This window comes from Rhinoderma darwinii, chromosome 4 (genome assembly GCF_050947455.1).
Source record: "Rhinoderma darwinii isolate aRhiDar2 chromosome 4, aRhiDar2.hap1, whole genome shotgun sequence".
In the NCBI taxonomy this organism is placed as follows: domain Eukaryota; kingdom Metazoa; phylum Chordata; class Amphibia; order Anura; family Rhinodermatidae; genus Rhinoderma; species Rhinoderma darwinii.
The window spans coordinates 363816117-363838245 of NC_134690.1; the positions used below are offsets into that span (position 1 = coordinate 363816117).

The 22129-nt window shown below is 38.8% G+C and overlaps 1 protein-coding gene across 1 annotated transcript in view; it reads left to right on the plus strand.

The window, feature by feature from the left end:
- Positions 1–22129, plus strand: part of PLCB1 (phospholipase C beta 1) — a 612909-nt gene that overhangs the window by 405346 nt on the left and 185434 nt on the right. Inside the window, exons 10-11 of the mRNA XM_075863061.1 lie at positions 11358–11504; positions 19522–19679. Of these exons, the coding sequence (XP_075719176.1) occupies positions 11358–11504; positions 19522–19679 (305 nt within the window). The remainder of the gene's footprint in view (positions 1–11357; positions 11505–19521; positions 19680–22129) is intronic.

Consider the following 22129-nt stretch of genomic DNA (forward strand, 5'->3'; position numbering starts at 1 on the left):
TGGTGGCATATTACTAGGATCAGAATAATGTTCGATTGGTGAGATCTGACCGTTGTGACCCTTGGCGATCACTAGGATAGCACTATGCCACTTTGTCTCTTCGGCATTCTTTGATGGCGGCATGGTCGACACCATTATTATCAATGGCGACCATGAACTTACATTTTGTTCTAGTGATTGCCAGACCCCCGCCGATTGGATTTTGGTAGCATATCCTAAGCTATGTTTTAGGAGTTACAATCAATGTTATATAAGAATACAATCTCTTTGGATAGTTCAGTTTAATGACATATCTTACTTTTTAGTTGACCATTTCTCAGGAAACTTTACTTAGAAGTGAATGAATCTAAATAATTGTTCTATCTTTTGACGACTGTAGATCATTTAAGGGCTTTGACCAATCGAGTACAGTGTTGATCTGCAGTATAGGTGAGGTGACATGACAGGCGCTGGGGAATTTACATGGAAATGGTGGGCTTGTGGAAGATTAATCATATCGCATATAACCTTTAAAACCATTGTAGAGATACCCATGCCCAAATATTAAGGTTGTGCATTATCTTCAATCCCCTAATATACACTCATTAACTAGAAAAAAATTAAAAAAGACTGAAGGATTCCAAATTATTTGCATCATGTGTAACTAGTGAGCTTTAGTATGTCAACAGGCTTCAACAACCAATTCAGAAAATTTGGCGGCACATACTGGTGACACACTTTAATGACTTTTCAAAAGTTATTACAGTATTGCCCTGAGCAGGAGCAGGTGGTTTATGTAAGACAAGGACTATACTAAAACTTTTATTGCTCTGCACCCAAAAAAATTCTCAAAAAATCATTGCATTGAGTTGCTTGACAATCTCTCTAAATTTTTTTTACTTGCGACTTGATGAGATTTCTGAGCGTTTTTAAATCATAGTGGCTACTCTCCCATGGAGTAATATGAAAATCACTTGGAAATTTCTTGGACAATCGCTCGTTAATATTTCATTACTCTGTGGAAATAAGTCTTGTTACAAAAAGTCACCCTTCTTTACCTTCAGATCTGCAAGTGAATTCATATTAGGAAATTGGTATTAATAAATGCATATACAGTACTTGTACCTCCCAAAAATGAAGATGGTCAAAGATGGACACTACCACATTACATATTACCACAACAATTATCTAAATATAAAACTTTTAGGGCATGTCCACACACTAAACAAAAACCGGCTGTAAAATACGCAGCTGTTTTCAAGGGAAAACATCCCCTGATTTTCAGTCGTTTTCAAATCATCAAGCGTTTTTTGATGCGTTTTTTACGGAAATTTTTGGAGCTGTTCTTCTATTGAAACAATGAAAAATGGCTCCAAAAACGGCTCAAGAAGTGACATGAACGTCTTTTTACAGGGCGTTTTTTTATGCACCATTTTTTCAAACCCGTCGGAACGAAACGCCATTTTTCCCATTGAAATCAATGGGCAGATGTTTAGAGGCATTCAGCTTCCATATTTTCTGCCGTTTTTCGGAGCATTTACGGCCTGAAAAATGTCTGAAAATAAGCCGTGTGAACAAATGGACCCTTAGGCTGGGTTCACACGACCTATATTCAGGCGTAAACGAGGCGTATTATGCCTCAATTTACGCCTGAAAATACGGCTCCAATACGTCGGCAAACATCTGCCCATTCATTTGAATGGGTTTGCCGACGTACTGTGCCGACGACCTGTAATTTACGCGTCATCGTTTGACAGCTGTCAAAAGACGACGTGTAAAATTGCAGCCTCGTCAAAAGAAGTGCAGGACACTTCTTGGGACGTTTTTGGAGCCGTTTTCTCATAGACTCTATTGAAAACAGCTCCAAAAACGGCCGAAAAACGCGCAAAAAACGTGAGTTGCTCAAAAAACTTCTGAAAATCAGGTGCTGTTTACCCTTGAAAACAGCTCCGTATTTTCAGACGTTTTTGGCTCAGCGTGTGAACATACCCTCAGGGTCCATTTGCATCAACTCATGAAATTATATACAATTTGAGTCTAATATCTAGTCAGAAATCAGACAGATTTTTTCTAGAACAATATAGTAAATTTTTTAATTCAACTATAAATATCATATAAAAAGAGGGAGATTTAAAGGAGCAAAAAGGGCAGAGGGATTTGGGTCAAAAGTAGGGACTGTCTTGGAACACTTGGGAGGTGTAGGAGATCAGTAACATTTACAATGTGAATTTCGTCCACCTGTGCACAATTCTCCCTGTAGAATGTGATTTTGTCACAGACTATTTCTTGTGTCATAAATCCTGGTTAACACGTCTGCCAATGTAAAGCCTTCGTAATGGGGCAGCCGGCAGGAAATGTATCATCATTATGTTGATATCCTAACAAGATGGCTTCTGATTGTGTACACGTCTAGGAATAAAGATCTGTCACATTCTTTTTAACCAATTGCTTCTGTGCTGTTTAGTTGGACACTGTGTATTGTATCATAAACCACACCCGTGTAATATAACTTCCTCTAGAAATCATTTTCTATATATTCCCTATGCTGTCGTCTATGTTGTTACCGTATGAAACACACCATAAGTAATTTTGTAATGAAATTACCCGGTATTTGTTACAATGCTGCAGGTTTGAGGTTGCTGGTATTATTCTCGGTAGTGGCCAGATTTGCAACTTGAAAAACCTAACGCCAGCTTAGATTCGTGACTAGTGAAATAAATTGCCCGCTCTGCATTTTCCCCCCATTGAAATAATTTCAAGTGAGATTTCATAGTGCTATCTGTCATCAGCTGTCTGCGGTAGTAAATGTTAGTGATTAAAGTCGGTGCCATGTGTTGTACAAGTTCAGCTTGTACTTCAGAGACAGGTCCATAAATACAATCCTTAGCAAACAGCCATTCTTAGTGATTAATCTTCTTCTCAATGATGTTTGCCATTCAGAGAGATTCTTAATTATGATATGTCATTTGTGATTTAGATTCTATTAATGCTTTGGAAACATCTTTACTCATTCTCACAATAACTACATGTTACAGTCACGATATTATTACATCTGTAACCTCTATCTGGATTACTAGTTGGCTATGTCCAAGAAATACACATTCTGTTGCTTCTTGGTGACAATGTGTATGGACTTAGTATTTCAATTGTTAGGGAAACCACTAGTGAACCCCGAACCCCAGTGATCCAAAATATGGCAGAAACTGGGGAAATCTTTTAAAACATAAAGGGATTGTACAGGCACGGGGGTTTCATACTGATGACCTATCCATAGGATAGGTCATCAGTATATGATCATGTGGGTCCAACACTTGGACTCTGCACGATCAGCTGTTTTGGCTGCCTCCAGGCACCGGATGTAATGCAGTAGCCTTTGTGAGAATCCGATGGCTCTGTACACTGTATAGCGGCTGTGTTGAACTACTACAACTCTGCTCCTATTCACTTGATCGGGAGCAGGGCTGCAGTACTGCAGCATGGCAGCTATACTGTGACCGGAGCCATCTGTTTCCGGCACGATTATCTGGTGCCCGGAGGCAGCCAGAACAGCTGATCTGTATGTGGTCGGACCTCCACATATTATACACTGATGGCCTATCCTGTGGATTGGTCATCAGTATGAAAAACCGCCTCGTGTCCAGACAACCCCTTTAATATCTAATATATATTTTGGAAAGTTTGCTTGAATCCCGATTTTTCATTAGTTTAAAAGCAGTCCATGTGACCACTGCAGCCTGTGATTGGCCTGTGATTGGCCTGTGATTGGCTGCAGCGGTCAAATGGGATGAAACGTCATCCCGGGAGGCCGGACTGGAGGAAGAAGCAGGTAAGTTAACTTTTAATACTATTAACTCCAGCGGTAGTCACTGTCCCGGGTGCTGAAAGAGTTACTGACAATCAGTTAACTTTTTCAGCACACTGGACAGTGACTATCCCCTGACGTCGCCTAGCAACGCTCCCGTAATTACGGGTGCACACACGTAGTCACTCGTAATTATGGGAGCCCCATAGCCTAAGGCCTCATGCACACTTCCATCACCGTTTTCACGGCCGTTTTTCACGGATCCGTGTGTCCGTGATTGGAACCGTGTGCTTCCCGTGTGTACACGTATACACCATGTACACTTCCGTGTTTCAGTTTCCGAGAGGAAACTGAAACCTGTTCACACTATGTACACGATATTATGAGCGCCACACATTCTATTCCCTGTCCAGCGGTACTCACTGTCCAGGGTGCTGAAAGAGTTACTGCCGATCAGTGCAGCCCTGAACTCTTTCAGCACCCTGGACAGAGACTACCGCTGGACAGGGAATACCATGTGCGGCGCTCACAATATAGATTAATGGTTAATTAAAAAAAACCTGCCACAAAAAAAAAGTTACTACTTACTCAGAACTCCCTGCTTGCGTGCTTCTTCCTCAAGTCCGGCCTCCTGAGATGACATTTCAGACCAGGTGACCACTGCAGCCAATCACAGGCTGCAGCGGTCAAATGGACTGCCGCGTCATCCAGGTAGGTCGGACTGGATATCAGAAGATTGACGCGTCACCAAGATAACGGCCGGGGTACATATGAACTTATTTTTCTTAATATCGCTGCGTTCCAGCACTGATCAGCAGCCTCTTCTCTCTATCAGTGCTGACAGAGGCAAGGGGCTGCCGATTAGTGCAGTGCAGTATCTATCTGCATGTGTACCTCTGTCCGCCCGACCGCTGCCTAGCAACGGCTCCGTCACACACGGACGGCACACAGATGCCTTCTGTGTGCCTTCAGTTTTTTTGACGGCCCCATTGACTTGCATGGGCCTTACGGTCACGGAATCTCGGACCAAAGTAGGACATGCTCTACTTTTGTCGGAACGGAGCAACGGGACCGTCAAAAAAACTGAAGTGTGCATGGCCCCATTGAAATGAATGGGTCAGGGTGCTAGCCGTCAGAAAAACAGCTAGCACCCTGAAGAAAAAGACTGAAGTGGACATGAATTTGTATTTAGGATGTTACCTAGCAACAAATGCATCTGGAAATGGGTCACAACTCACAGATCCATGTGCAGGAGTCTGCACAGCGGCACACAGTTTATTTGAAAGATATTCCTCACTATAAGCAATGTGGAATCTGGCAGAAAAAACCTCTTTATGCCTCCACATTAAGGGCACGGTCAGACGTGGCAGAGTTTTTCCACTGCAAATGTTGCTGCAGATTTGGGGCAATTACACAACGAATCTGAACCAACATTTGCATATTTGACAGGTAATTCTGACGTTGCAGAAAACACCGCGGACTTGCCACAGATTTCAGTTTTTGCATTTCAAAGGCTGAAATACGCAGTGAAATTCCGCTTCTTCTCCGCAACAGACTGAAAATTTTGCACCGCAGCCTATGATCCGCAGCGGAGTTTTCCGCAACGTCTGAACTAATTTTCCTAAAAATGTATAGAAACAAATATAAAAAACGGCCGCTGGAGAATTCCACTGCGGACTGTCCGCAGCGGAATTCCACAGCAATTCCGCCATGTGTGAATGTGCCCTAAGTCACAAGCATACAATAGGGACTTGTAGAAGTCTATGGGTGCCCTGTTACGCCTCCACACAACTCAGAGGTTGCACGGAGCCTTAATAGGACCATGTGCACAAGACCTTATTCTCAGAACTACTAGTGGCCGATTGGGGACTGACGGGAGACATTATTTTCACCCTGCTGGAGTTTTTGTTATGAAAACTTATTTTTTTTTAAATGATTATCTGGTTTGTGCATGCCTTTATCACATTGGGAGATCCTACCAGCAGCTTATCTCGATGGCCTTGGTGTTGAGATCCTCTATGATCAGCTGGTGATAATTCTGTTACAGAGTGAAATCAAAGGCAGCCCAAAGAAGAAATAAAGAAAGAATAATTGCCATATAATTTATTATTATACCTCATTATAAACTTTTCAGGGTCAGAGACTAGATTTGCATGCTTCTTTTCTAGCAATGTATAATATTGTTTTCAATATTCTACCTCTGGCTTCTTTACTGATTGTATCTATGTAAATATGTATGCTCATTTTTGTGATGTTACAGAACATAAATTTCTATTTTATAATTTATTAACCGGATTATTAATCAAAACAAAGAAAAAATAGGACTAGAATAAATGTCAAACTCAAAATAATGCAAGCCAACATAAAAGAAAAGTGCAATAAACTCAGCAGAGTAAGGCCTCATTTACACGAGCGTGTGCGTTTTGCGCGCGCAAAAAACGCTGCGTTTTGCGCGCGCAAAAGGCACTTGGCAGCTCTGTGTGTCATCCGTGTATGATGCGCGGCTGCGTGATTTTCGCGCAGCCGCCATCATAGAGATGAGGCTAGTCGACGCCCGTCACTGTCCAAGGTGCTGAAAGAGCTAACTGATCGGCAGTAACTCTTTCAGCACCCTCGACAGTGAATGCCGATCACAATATACACCAACCTGTGAATAAAAAAAGATGTTCAAACTTACCATGAACTGCCTGCTTCCTCCAGTCCGGTCTCCCGGCCGTTGCCTTGGTGACGCGTCCCTCTCTCGTCATCCGGCCCCACCTCCCAGGATGACGCCGCAGTCCATGAGACCGCTGCAGCCTGTGATTGGCTGCAGCCTGTGCTTGGCCTGTGATTGGCTGCAGCTGTCACTTGGACTTAACTGTCATCCCGGGAGGTCGGACCGGAGTTATCGGTAAGTCAGAACGTCTTTTTTTTTTTACAGGTTCATGGATTTTCGGAGCGGAAGTCACTGTCCATGGTGCTGAACCAGTTTAACGCTTTCAGCACCGTGGACAGAGACTGTCTCCTGACGTCGCGTACCCGAACATTTTTTACCGGTTTCGGTCAAAACGAGTTTTGCCGAACCCGGTGAAGTTCGGTGCGCTCATCTCTAATTTGACACTCCGTTTGGATGTTTGTAACCAGAAAAGCACGTGGTGCTTTTCTGTTTACATTCAGGAGTTTGACAGCTCTTGCGTGATTTTCGCGCATGCAACGCAGGACCGTCAGTGTGGCATGCGTTGTTTTCACGCACCCATTGAAGTCAATGGGTGCGTGTTGCGTGAAAAACGCAAGAATATAGAACATGTCGTGAGTTTTACGCAACGCACTCACGCTGCGCAAAATTCACGCATCGTCTAAACAGCCCCATAGACTATTATAGGTGCGTACGACACGCGTGAAAAGCACGCGCGTCGCACGCGCGTATAATACGCTCGTGTAAATGAGGCCTCAAAGTTATGTTTTTTTCTTGCAGATCTTGGCAGCAAAAGTGTATTTTTAAATATTATCACATTTTCCAAATGAAAAGTGATTTTGGGATTATTTCCCAGATCTTTGTGTAATATATCTTAATAAAGTGTAAAAAGGTATATTGGTTTATTAGTGTATACGGAGAATTTTCTTTAAGAGCTTTTGACATTTTAATGAATTATGGCTCAATATTTAGTGCTCTACTTATGTAATATACGATGCATAGCTGGATTTTAGAATTATCAAAGGGGCTCCACTATACATTTTCCCTCTTTTCACCTGAAGCAAAAGATTCAGTGTGGCAGCCCCTTCCCCCATGTACACACCTGGGACTTAAAGGTGTTTTTACGTGATTAGAAAAACATGTCTGCTTTCTTTCAGAAACATCACCGCACCTGTTCACGGGTTATGTCTGGTTATTGCAGTTCAGCTCCATTGAAATGAATGAGACAGAGCTGCAATACCACACACAATCTGCTGTTTTTGGAAGAAAGCAGCCACGTTTGTCTAATACTCTACAATCCCATCATATTAATTTTTCCCCGCCCCATAAAATTACACACAAATTAAACACACATTACACACACATACAAATGTAGCCAATTTTATCTTGATTCTGGTAACATGCCCCAGTGTGATATCACACAACTAAAGCCATTTAAAAGTCATTGAAAAGGTCAAGTTAAAGCTCCTTGCCACTGTGTATTTAATGCATCAATAGTCAAGATAAAGATGGTTACACCTGTACATTCACATTACAAACACATTATATACAGATGTAGTAAAGTATAACTTGACTAATAACCTGTTGCAGCGTGACATCACACAACAAAAGCCATTGAGAAAGTCAAGTTAAAGTATCTTGACACTGTTTATTTAATGCTTAAAAATTCAAGATAATGATGGCTACATCTGTACATACACATTATAAATTCATTTCACACACAAACATATATATTACACACACACACACACATAAATACGCATCATATTTTTATATAAATATGGTTTAAATGCAGCCAGGACTCATAGAGAAATCCTCCGCTCATACAGAGTGATTGACAGCTGACAGCTTTTCTTGTATGAGTTTGTATGCGCATAGTAAACACCTTTCTGTTTCTCCCAGAAAACCTCAAACAGCTACTTATTTACTGTATACAGTGCACAAATATATAGTGTCCAGTTAGTGCCATACTTTGCCCACATAGAGCCATACAGTGCATGCAAGAATCCTTACTGTGCTTACATTAAAGAGGCTCTGTCCCCACATTATAAGTGCCCTATCTCCTACATAAGGAGATCGGCGCTATAATGTAAATGACAGCAGCACTTTTTATTTTAAAAAACTATCTATTTTCACCACGTTATTAGCGATTTTAGCTTTATGCTAATGAGTTTCTCAATGGACAACTGGGCGTGTTTTACTATTGACCAAGTGGGCGTTGTACAGAGGAGTGTATGACACTGACCAATCAGCGTCATACACTTCTCTCCATTCATTTAGTCAGCGCACAGGGATCCTTTTAGATCAGTATGTGCTGTCTTATAAAAACACATTAACGATTCTGAAGTGTTTAGACAGTGAATAGACATTCCACAGGATGTCTATTCACAATCCCGACAATACGTTAATGTTTCTGTGGTAGTTACAGCAGAGGAAGTGTAATCTCGCGAGATCACGCTGTAAATGACAGGTTACAATGAGATCACGCTTGCTCTGCTGTAACTACCACAGAAACATTAACGAAGTGCCGGGATTGTCAATAGACATCCCGTGGAATGTCTATTCACTGTCTAAACACTTCAGTATCGTTAATGTGTTAGTATAAGACAGCACATAGTGATCTAAAAGGATCCCTATGCGCTGACTAAATGAATGGAGACGAGTGCATGATGCTGATTGGTCAGCGTCATACACTCCTCTGTACAACGCCCACTTGGTCAATAGTAAAACACGCCCAGTTGTCCGTTGAGAAACTCATTAGCATAAAGCTAAAATCACTAATAAGATGGTGAAAATAGATAGTTTTATTTAAATAAAAAGCACTGCTGTCACCTACATTATAGCGCCCATCTCCTTATGTAGGAGATAGGGCACTTATAATGTGGGGACAGAGCCTCTTTAAGCCAAATAGTTTTTACAAGAAGCCATAAAGGGCCCATATACAGTAGTGACAAACAGAGCCCAGAGTGTATTACTTTGCCTACATAGTCATCTAGCGGCATAATGTGCCCACATAGTGTCAAACAGTGCTTAGAGTATCATAGTTTTGCTTACTTAGTCATAGTTCCTATACAGTGCCTTGCCAAACACAGCCAATAGAGTGCCATACTTTGTCCCAATATGTCCATTGCCCCTTTGATGCTTACAGTCTTCCCATCGCAAAGCAGCCAGCACTTACCTAATCCTTAGGCTATGTTCACACTGAGTTTTTTTACGAGTTTTTTGACGCGGAAACCGCGCCGCAAAACTCGTCAAAAATGTCCAAAAATGCCTCCCATTGATTTCAATGGGAGGCGGGGGCGGTTTTCTCCCGCGAGCGGTAAAACCTCCTCGCGGGAGAAAGAAGGGACATGCCCTATCTTCGGGCATTTACGCCTCTGACCTCCCATTGACTTCAATGGGAGGCAGAAAAAGCGTATTTCGCTGCGTTTTATGCCTGCGGCGCTCAATGGCCATGGGCAAAAAACACAGCGAAAAACGCAGCGAAAATCGGTGTGCAGGGAGAGGAAAATCTGCCTCAAAATTCCATACGGAATTTTGAGGCAGAAATTCCGCCTGCAAAAAACTCTGTGTGAACATAGCCTTAGATTTGCATTTTAGAAAGCAGAGGGTCCCTGTACAGAACTGTATGTGAGCCCCTTGGTCTCCAACAGCTAATTGGTAAACAGTGAAATGCTCATTGGAGATACCACCTCTGTTGCAAAACCCTCAATAATTTTGTTGTTAAACTTTTTTTTTTAAAGTTGGTGGGTCCCCTTGCCTACAGGGCCCCTTGTGCAGTCACACTTATTATATGTCCACCCCTGCTATTCCTCATTCCAGCCTTGAGAATTAACTTTCCGGACAAATGCAGGAGAGCTCTGAAGTCCTCTGCTGGCTGCAGCCATTTAAGCTAGTAATGTCTGGATGACTTAACAAGCTTTACTATAGAGAAATTATCTAAGCCCCAAAGCCCCTGCCAGCTGTTTGGACTTTCGAAACTCATTGGGAGGATGTACTGGACACCTGGAAAGCGGGACAGCACTGGGAGGGCTAGTGATGGTTGTCATATTGAATTTGTTACCTATTGTATTTAATGCGTGAACTGACCCTAACTGTTCTTTTTTTATGTGGAAGTAATTTTTAACGTATCCTGATGAAGCTGTAGAAGACTTAGGCCTCATGCACACGACCGTAAAAACACCCGTTATTGCGGGTCGTAATTGCGACCCGAAATAACGGACCCATAGACTTCTGTTAGCCATGGGTACCTTCCCGTTTTCTCACAGGAAGGTGCCCGTGCCGTTAAAAAAATAGAACATGTTCTATTTTTTTATTTTACGGGCCGTGCTGCTATACTTTATAATGGGAGCACGGCTCGGAAAAGTGGCCGACTGCCCGTGGCCGGCTGTGCTCGTAATTACTAGTCGTAATTACGAGCACGGTCGTGTGCATGAGGCCTAAGTCTGTGTCCCTTTTTTAAACCATTTTTTTGGTTGCCCCTAAGCATCTAAAATGCAAACTGAATACTTTGCACACAATCTTATTTTAAATGTTCCCACAGTATTGTGTCGACAGCTCTTACACATATCAATGGTTCTCCATGGTAATAGACTACAAAAGAAACCCTGTGTAGTCCTGCAGTCAAACTCTCTTTTATTTGTCCTCTACGTCTTGCTAACCTACCGAATGTATGTTAGATTTTAGTAGGGGACAGATGGAAGGAAATATGTCTGCAGGATTACAAGGTGTCTTTGTAGTCTGTTACCATGGAGACGCATTGGTCTGCATAGGAGCGGTAGACACAAAATGGTAGAACATTTTTTATCAGGACTATTTGCAAAGTTGCTTTGTTGCGTAGGTACCGTAGTTATTTTTTATTAAATACCTGTATACTGTATAAAAATATTTTTTCTAATCCAGGTCAGATGTCTGTTGAAGGATTTATGCGATATCTGAGCGGAGAAGAAAATGGAGTTGTCCCACCTGAGAAACTGGATTTAAATGAAGATATGTCTCAACCCCTGTCTCATTATTTTATTAATTCCTCACACAACACCTATCTCACAGGTGAGGTTTTTATCTTTCTTATAACCTAGTTTTCTTCTTCTGTAAAATATTTTTTGTGAGTTTTTTTTAGACTATTAATATCTGTGTTAAAGAGGTTGTCCGTTTTGGACAATACTTAGTTGTTAGATGGGTCACCCGACAATAAGATAATCAGGGGTGTAACTATAGTGGTGCAGAGATTACATTTGCACCACATAAGGAAATGCCTGTGCCTAATCTCTGTCCTGTCACCCTACTGTGTGCATTGTCCCCGTATTATGATGCTGTGTTTGTTATTCCTCTGCTGACATCACTGTGTTTTTTTGCCATTAGCAGTGACATCACTATGTTTAATATGCCTGTTCTGTGGCATTATCCCTGTTTTAGGATATCACTGTGCCCATTATTCCTATACTGTAAAATTACTGTGTGCAATAACATTTTCTTTGACTTTACAGTGTTTAGTACCCATGTACTGTGACATCACTATGTTTGTTATTCCTGTTTTGTACACTTTGTGCTTTATCCCTGTACAGTGCTACAATGTGACCACTGTGTGCATCATTCCTGCATTGTGACGTGACTGTCCCTATAGTTCCTGTGCTGTTATACATGTGCTCTGACGTCATTATCTTTATTACCCCTGGGCAAAAATGTCATTGTTTATAATCTCTGTATTGTGACATCACTGTTTATTAGATATGTATTGTGATACCACCAATTATTATCCCTGTATTCTGATATGACTTATATTTATTATTCCTGCACTGTGAATTTGATTTATTATCCCTGAAGTGGGCTATCATTGTGCGATTTATTCAGGTTCTCTGACATAACTGTAGGAATTATTCCGGTGCAATGAAATCCTTGTGTATATTTTCCGGGGTGTAAGTATATGAGTTGCAAGGGTTACAGCTGCACCTGCGAACTCCCACTGCTACATAAGAGGATAACAGTGGTATAAGTTACATGTAAAGTTGGCCGATTTGTTACAAATTTTGCATCGGGGCCTAAGAACTTCAAGTTACACCTCTGAAGCCGATCACAGGTTGTGCTGTTGCTGAGACCTCCAGTGATCAGCTGTAATCTGTGGGGGAACACAGCAGTTCATACTCAATTGCTCAATGGGAAATTAATTATTAGATAGTGCCTGGTGAAATCAATGGGCTGTCTGTGTAATGTACGGGAATACTCAGTTTTCCAGAGTGAGAGATGGTCTTTGTAGTTGCTCTCTGCTCTGCGTAATAACTGGTGGTCCGGAATTACAAAATTCTGCAAAAGAAAATATAAAAATTGACCAAAAAAGCCCTGTAAGTTGAAATTGATTCAGGTATGAAGTTGATATAATAAAGATACGAACACAGCAGAAAACCCAAGATCAACTAAAAATATGCTTAAACATCTGCCACTTGACACTGATTGGGTAAGAAACACACACGGCATATTCAGGGCAGATACGATGCGTCAAGTGCAGCGTATCCGCCTTGAACACCGCAAGGAATGCCGCCCGAAAACCCACACCAACTTTGGTACGTTTTTTCGGGTGTAAATTCCGCCATGTAAATTATTGCACATACTTACCCCCTCCCTCCTCTGACGTCCACTCCGGCCTCCCTGGATGACGTTGCAGGCCATGTGACTGCTGCAGCCTGTGATTGTTTTTTTTTAGCCAGTGAATCTAATGCAAAAACCGCGGGCAAAAAGCACTACAAAAAACGCTAAAAACAAGCGCCGCATTGTTTTCAATGGGAAGTCAGAGATGGAAACCGCTCGAAAAAAGAGAATGTTGGTTTTTTCCCGAAGAGCGGCCAACAGCCGTTTGTGAAAAAAGGGCCTCTGCCTCCCATTGAAATCAATGGCGCGTCAAAATCAGTACCATAAAACGCCATGTGACCTACCCCTAATAAAATAACGAATAAAAATGATATTAATAGTAATAATAATAAAAAAGGTGCACATGAGCTACACATTAAAACAGAGTGGAATACAGAGCCATTTATAATCGCAGCCAACAAAAAGTACAAAATCTTCTTTAATAGCCAAACCCATGGCCCATAATGCAGATAATGTTTTATTACACCCTGAACAGGTCCCAGTGTTTGAGTTGCTTTTTGGCATGAAGTGCTTGGCCTGGGCTTCTAGAGAGGTCGTTTAGGTCTGTGGTTGCCTATAAGAAGATATTTATACAGTCTATAACTATATCTCCTCCAAGAAAGGACAAAAATAACAGCAATTTATAAAAATATGTCATAAAAATTTCAAAATAGACAAATGCAAACCACATGTTAGTAACTCCTCTGTGAACGGACATTCTGGAGAAGAGCAGCCGAAGTCTCGTGTTTATTGTAACTGTTCTTTTAAAACTAACAGCAGAGGAGCTGGTGAGTCCATATGTAATGTTGTGTATTGACCTACCTGGTTCTCTATTTTAACCATAGCTGCTCTGTTCCGGGCCACCTGGGGGTCACATAATCTTAATTCACACTTTCTGAATCCTACAGCGTCTGTCGGTGTTTCAATGAAAGTCTATGAGACTCATATCGAGGCTCGCACAGACTTTTTGATTATCACATGCCCCCCCCCCCTCCCCGACAACCCAGAATGGAGCGGATACTGTTAAAATAATATTGTATATTGGGAATCCAATATACAACATTACACTTTATTTCTCTACATGTTAAAACGGGGAGGGCGGAGGGAGGCAGAAAACAAACGTCACTGGAGTTCTTCTTTAAGGGTTGAGAAATGACAATTGCATGTGAAAGTAAAGCTGAACCTTAGGGGGAGCATGGAGAAACTTTGAGATAGGAGTCTTTTTGGTTTAACCAGGAAAAGACAAAAAAAAGTTGTAAGGATTGCTACCTTCAAACACGATTTATTACAGAAATGTATAGTAATGTAGAGTTTGTAATTAGGTATAGCTCATTTCAGTGTACTGTGGTTATTCAAAGGACTAAAGTAAGCGATTATCTCTGGGTTTTCAGTTATAATATAATTACACATATATTGTCAGCGCTAATGTAATTCTTCAAATAAATGAAGAATTAAAACAGCACTCCAATCCTTATAGTGAAAAACTGTAGAACTTTATTCGCCGATATGCCATGTTTAAGCCATTAGTAAGGTCTTTTTCAAGCAGTGTGCTTATGCAAATCGCTGATATATAAAGTGCTTTCAATTCATTAGACAATCCGTGCAAATCCATTAATAAAAACATCAAAAAGTGTATAGATAGAGTATATATTAAAATTCTCCATATCATATCTCCGCAGCATGTGTATCAAATGTACATATCTTTAAATAATAGTGTAAAAATTAATATAACAAGATTATTGATCACTTTAACTCACATATGTGATGTGATTAAAATCATGGAATCCCTTTTGAATCATGGAATTACAAAAAAATTCTTGATAGTCTAGAGTTTCCGTCGACTGTGCCTGTGCCAATGCAAATTATCATTAAGGATAAATAAAACTTAATAACTAAACCGGAAACCCTCCATCCTCCATATTTGTTATTCGTGTACAGCTTCATACTACAACATTGTAAACAAGGGCAAAGATAAGTATAATCATATTCTTCAATGGTTATTGAGCCCTTTCTTTAGCAGTTAATATATATAATGTCACATTACTCAAAAATTACTATAATATACTCACTTCCTATTCCGATATAGAGGTCAAAAGATACTAGCAAAGAGGTGGGCAGGTATACCCTCTACATTCAATCCATAAAGTTTCAACAGATTTATTTGATATATCCATTCCAGCTCCCTCCTTCTGAATTCTATCACCAACACTTTGTAGGGGAGGTACACGATTTATTGTTTTTCCGTATGAACCATTTCAACAATGGGTTTTGAGAGCAGTGGATACATTCTTTTACTATGAATGCAATAGGTATAATTATTAATATTTCTTAAGATTAAGTGGTGTCACCAATATATATAATTTTACACGGGCATTGTAACAAATAACCTACAAAGTCCGAATTGCACGTTACAAAATGTTGAATATTGTATTCAGCCCCCATATTGGGTTTCTCAAACTTGTCACCTATAATCATTAGATTTCAATTAACATATTCTAAACAGGGGAAACATCCTTTCATCGGCAGATACAGATATAATTGTGTAGACTTTTATGTAGTCAATAGTGGTGTATAGTAAAGGTGAATCCAGCACTCAAAAATAAAAGTTGTAAGGTTTATTTGGTCATATTAAAACAAAGAAGTTAAAACCAAAAAATCCCGGGACCACGCTTACGCGTTTCAGACCAGTAAGGTCCTTAATCATAGCTTCTTGGATTTACTCCATACCAACTTGCATCAACTAAACGCAGTGAAAATGCAGTGGAAACGCAACAGAAGCGTGGTGGACATGTGGTGAGCGAACTTATGGTAACACTTCCTCTATTTTTTGTACTTTTATGTAGTGCCCACAACCAATTTCACTAATCAATCCCTAAGATTCCCAGAACTTCTATAAGACATCAGTGGACGGCTACAGACCTCAGGCACAGTTCTAATTGTATTATGTAAGAGAGACCAATGTTTGTATACTATTGATATCACCTGATTGCTAAAACCATTAATAGTCAAATACACAAAATATATTTGTCTAGTCCTCTGATTTCTCTCTTGGTGTATAAATAATATCTGCCTCGCTTGTTCCCTCTCTCTTTTTTAATGTGCTACCACTAATCGAGTCAGATAACCCCAATTTCTGAACTTCTGGCCCATTTCATCAAGTCTACATTCCAATGTGTGTTCATCCTACACTATTCTCCTAACGTATAAAATTCTACTGTAAAGGGGAAATATTTCCTGGATGATTACAGTCAACTTTCAGTACATTTTTCTTATCAGTTGGTTTTGTAAACAAATCCATGAACAAATAGGGATGTTGTATTGATATATATATATATATATATATATATATATATATATATATATATATATATATATACACTGTATGTGTCCAAAAATTGTATACCCTTCCTGAACTGTTCAAGAGTAAATTTTATTTCCGGGTCTAAATCCTTCAAAAAAACATTGAAAGACAAGTAATTGCAGTTCATTACCAAACCATATCAAAAAGATGTCATCTATGTACCTTTACATATTAGTAGATTAGTCTGACTCATGGATGTACACCTTCTCTAACATAGCAATATAGATGTTGGCATATGTTGGTGACACCTTTGATCCCATGGCTGTACAACAAAGTTGTAAAAATAACAAATTCTGAGTGAGCAAATAATTACACATCAATATCATCGTAAGTAAGAATAGAATGAACACTTTGCAATTATGTGAATAATCAGATGTGTTCAATACATGGTCTATGGCCCTAGCATGATCTATGGAGCCATAAAGGCTAATCATATGAAAAAATACCAGTACATTTTCAGAAAGTACATTAACTTTTCCTAATTTTAATTGAAAATAAATTATATGTGTCTCTTATGTATGGGGCTGTGGATATTGCAAATTGTTTACATATTTGGTATTGCCTCTCTCCTGATATATATATATGCACACGAGTGTATATATTCATGTGTTTACTCAATTAAGTTATGGCCAATCTGTCCTGTAAGTCACAGACCAGTAGTCAGGGCTGTGACATCCATTATAACATACTCTTCCATTAGAGCTTTTGGTTGATGATTTGTCTCCTTAGAATAATTACTATCCAGATCGCTAACTGAGAACATCTTTCATTTTGTTTGTAGCAGGCTGGCAAACTCATCAGGGTATAGAGTAATCTGTTCTCTTTTTAGATGACACTTTTATATTCACATTCACCCAATGTAGAACAGAGAATTTTGGGCAAAAGCATTTCCCAAATTATTTATGGCGCATACTTTACATGCAGCCAACAAATACGAGACAGCTGGCATGTAATTGGATAAAATTAATAGGTGAGCAACATGCATTTTAATATTGTCACGTCATGAATAGATTTTGTTCTTTCATAAATACATGAAAACCATAGTAATACAAATTAAATCAAAGCTTGGAGTTTGTACTTACCAGAGGTCTTTACTAGTTTTTATAAAAATGTTCTCAGATCCTTCAGCATATGTTATTCTGTTTAAAGAAATAGGATCATGGGATTTGTGGAAAACATTTATTGAATTAACATAATGCATGATTACATAAGAGACTGATATGGTATGTTAGGTTAGGTTCACACAGGGTTTGGGTTCTATGTTGAATAATACTGTTGCCACAAATACACCCCAGATATATGCAACTGTATGACTATATAGTGGCATATGTCTGTCATTCAGTCCCATTGTAAAAAAACTTTATTAGCTATGCTTTTCAATACAGTTGAAAAAGAAAGTATGCTGATGTATAACGGCCAAAAGTGTACAAAAAAGACATTCTATAATCAATAGAAGTCTAGGGTCCCCTCTCCCGTTCTATTTTGCGCCCTAATATATAAATACATAAAATGATCCCCTCTCCCCTTCTCTGTGCTCCAATAAATAAATAATATGGTCCCCTCTCCCCTTCTCCTTTTAGCCCTAATATATTTATAGTTAAATTACATGGTACCTCTCCACTACTCCTCTGTGCTCAGATATAAAAATAAATAATATGGTCCCCTCTCCACTTCTCCATAGTGCCCCAATATATAAATAAATAACCAATATGGTCCCTTTTCCTCTAACCCCCAATTTATATGTAAAAAAAAATATGAATGTGGTCTTCCATCCCCTGCTACTTTGTGCTCTGATATATTAATAATATGTCCCTTCTAATCTGTTCCCGACTATATATATATATATATATATATATATATATATATATATATATATAAATAATATGGTCTATTCTCCACTTTTCCTCTGTTCCCCAATATATAAATAAATAAATAAATAAATAGTATGATCCCTTCTTATATATACTTCTTTGTTATATATATACTCCGTTCACGGATATATAAATAAATAATATTGTCCCTTCTCCTCTGTGCCGAGATATATACATAAATATATGATATGGTTAACTCTCCATAAACCATAAAATAACCCACTTTATAAATGTACAAACAAATTCATGCTGATTGGTAAATGACTTAAATAACAATGTCGGAAACACTTTTTTTCCCAAAAAATATCTGAATTTTGTCAACAATAGAAATAAATGCTAGCATATGTTATGTACCTCAAAATTGTTCTTAGAATAACTACAACTCATATTGCAAAATACAAGGTCTCATACATTAAAGAAAAAAGGGAAAAGTTATGACCGCTGGAACATATAAGGGGAACATGTTATTGGTTCTTAAGGCTATTAGTAGCCGCATTGTTAATGGATTAATATGCACTTAAGGCACCTCAGTTATGTACCTACTATATTTACATCAGACATAAATTCACTTTTATAGTGTATATAGATTATACATTTAATGCATCCTACAATTAAGTCATTCTATAGAGAGGCACGGTGGTTTCTCCATGTTTTTGCAAGGATTTACATAGAATATGAGTAGTATGGATTCTGTTCAACTCTGCACATTACTGATATTTTTACCACACTTTACTTTTTGTTACATTTTTGGCATCTGTGTCAGATATTTAAAATTGAATACTTCTGTTAATAAATTTGTAACTTGAGGATAAGTCTATATGTCAGGTGAAGACTGCATTACATATATGCCATTTCTTGCTGGAATTGACGGAATTGGTTGATATATATGTTGCAATAGTGTAACTTCTTGGCCATAACACTTTGTCATTAGTGGGGTGACTGTTGTGTGTTGTCACACAAAAAGTTAGTAAACATATTACACATATTGAATGCCAAATTTACTGACACATTTGTATGATAAGTCTCAATAATCTTGTTGCTTATTTTGTTAAGGATCCTAGAAAATATAATTGGTGGGGATGGGAGAGTTAACAATGTCCTGGATGGGGGACCCACATGACACCCTTATTTGTATGGCTTACATAAGAAATCAGGGACTTCAATGAAACATGATATCTCCTAAAGTTGTTTTTTGTTTTTCTTTGTATTTCAGCGGGTCAGCTGGCTGGTAACTCCTCAGTAGAGATGTACCGGCAAGTGCTGTTAGCCGGATGCCGCTGTGTAGAATTGGATTGTTGGAAGGGGCGCACCGCAGAGGAAGAGCCAGTGATTACACATGGATTTACCATGACCACTGAAATATCCTTTAAGGTATAAGACCTACTTTGGAATGAGAAGATTTAGTAAATATATTTGCTTTTTTTTGTTTTGTTTTTAACTTTTCAATATGGAATATTGTTTCATTATTCCCGTTATAAGAAGATATGAAGCATATGTACTACCATTCACCTGACATACTGTATGTGATATAACTGTACCGGGCATCTCTTATAAAAGTAATTAAAATCCACTGCTGGAATCCACTTTAGTCACTGGGATATTGCAAGAACGGTGAGAAATAACAAATCTACTGTCAACATATTTTGATAAACTTGTGCAAAGACAAAGGGTAAAATAAATATATTTACATTAACTACACGTGTCTTACATTCAGATTTGGTTTCTCGGGCTGTCTTCCAGCAGTGACATTTTCTAAGGCAAACAGATATTTGATTTATATATATTTTATACTTAATTAATTTTAATGTATCTGATCTTACACGTACATAGTGCATGTATTTCTGTAAATTGTATACATTATTGATTGTAGATGTTAGATCTAACCCTGATGCCTATATAAAGTTCCTCTAATCACTCCAGTAAACACTACCCACTTGCAATATGCAGAAGTGTATTCAATATTGTCTAGATCCCATTTTTACCTATAAAACATTTTTTATGATGCTTGTTAGTATTCATACTAATCAGAAGTCTGGTTTTCAATATGCCTCCTAGCAATGTTACTTTAAAGGCTATGTACAATATTTTTTTTTTAATACACAGATCAGTCAATGTGATTAGTGCAACTTTCTAAATAGTTTTTATAAAAAATGTGTTTTACTTTATTATTATATACAGCTGCTCTGTATTCTCTATACACAGCAGCTGTATTGTTCGCTATGTCCTGAATCTGTCAGTCCCGCGGACCTGGCGGGTTCAGTGTCAGCGGGTCCTGTGTGTCTCTGACACGCAGGATCCACCTGTAATCTATCAAAATCTAAACGCAGGATCCACCTGTAATCTATCTCATCTAAGTTATGAATTTAGATGTGATAGATTACAGGTGGATCCTGCATGTCAGTGACATGCAGGACCCGCTGCCACTGAGCTCGTCAGTCCTGCGGACCTGACAGTAGCAGGATTTAGCACTTGGCTGGGCTATGGTAGTAGAAAGTTTTAAATGGATTATTTGAGGACCCCATTTTGATGGATTATTTCCCCAGCCAACTCATTTTAGATGAATTAGTGCATGTACATCAAAAAGTCTATGTGTAAGTAGTGCTAATGGAATAGTTAAGGTAATGTTAAAATGAACTAACACTGCAAAAATAACTTGTAGGAATACGTAGAAGGAATGAAGTGTCCTCCAAGTGGCATCATCCAGAATGCCAAATTGAATTTTCTAAATTCTAAAAAAACAACAGGTTTTCACAAAAATATAACACATTTTTACTTGTTCAGTGTTAGCAGCTCCAAACAGCATTGCATTTTGCTGAAATCGTGTGAAGCGGAACATTTTCATTTCCGTAGACAAGAAGAAGGCTGAATATTGCCTCAAACCACGTAGAACACATCAATAGCTCATAAAAAACAATATATTCTGAATTCCAAAAATCATTATATACTTCTTCCTTTTAAGTTCAAACATAATTGGAGATTTAAGAAACAGCTAAAAGATTCAACCGATTCGTTCCATTTGAGCTACTTGTTCCGATTCTTGTAGAAGCAATAAGAATAATGCTGTCTCTTACTGTATTACGGGGTGCACTTTCTTATGATATGTTTGTGTAGCTCAATAACGGGTTTATTTAGATTTTTTTATTTCATGTATTTGTAACTGATTTTTGGTTAGCATATATATTAATAAAAAATGTTCATATATTATAAGCAACTTACCTATTAAACTACTACATAAGAAAAATATTAGAATTTTACCAAGGACAACATCTATATAGAATTTGTTTGTTTATCCCATGTTTGTGTGGGTTTCCTCTGGGTATACCAGTTTCCTCCCGCCCTCCAAAATACATACTGATAGACTTATTGGTTTGCTATTAAATTGGCCCTAATGTGTGTGTTTATGTGCGTCCCATTGAGGACAGGGACTCATGTGAATAGTAACAATCTCTGTACAGCGTTGAGGAATTACGTTGCCACTATGTAAGCAACATAAATAAGTAAATAAATATTAAACTTGTCAGCATTAGGCCTCATGCACACTTCCATCACCGTTTTATCGGCTGTTTTTGACGGATCCGTGTGTACGTTTTTGTTTCCGTGTGGTTTCTGTGCTCACTCCGTTTCCGTTCTGTGTTTCCGTTTTACACGGACGTTGTGCCACCGTTTGGCTTCTGGTTTTTTTCGTTTAAAAAACGGAAGGTAAACTTTATTTGAACCTGTCACATGTCCCAGGAAACACCCATAGAAAGGTTACAAGAAGTTTTTGCTGCTGTTTTCTGTAGCTTTCAGAGCATAGAGAAAGTTGGAGATTACTCTGCTTG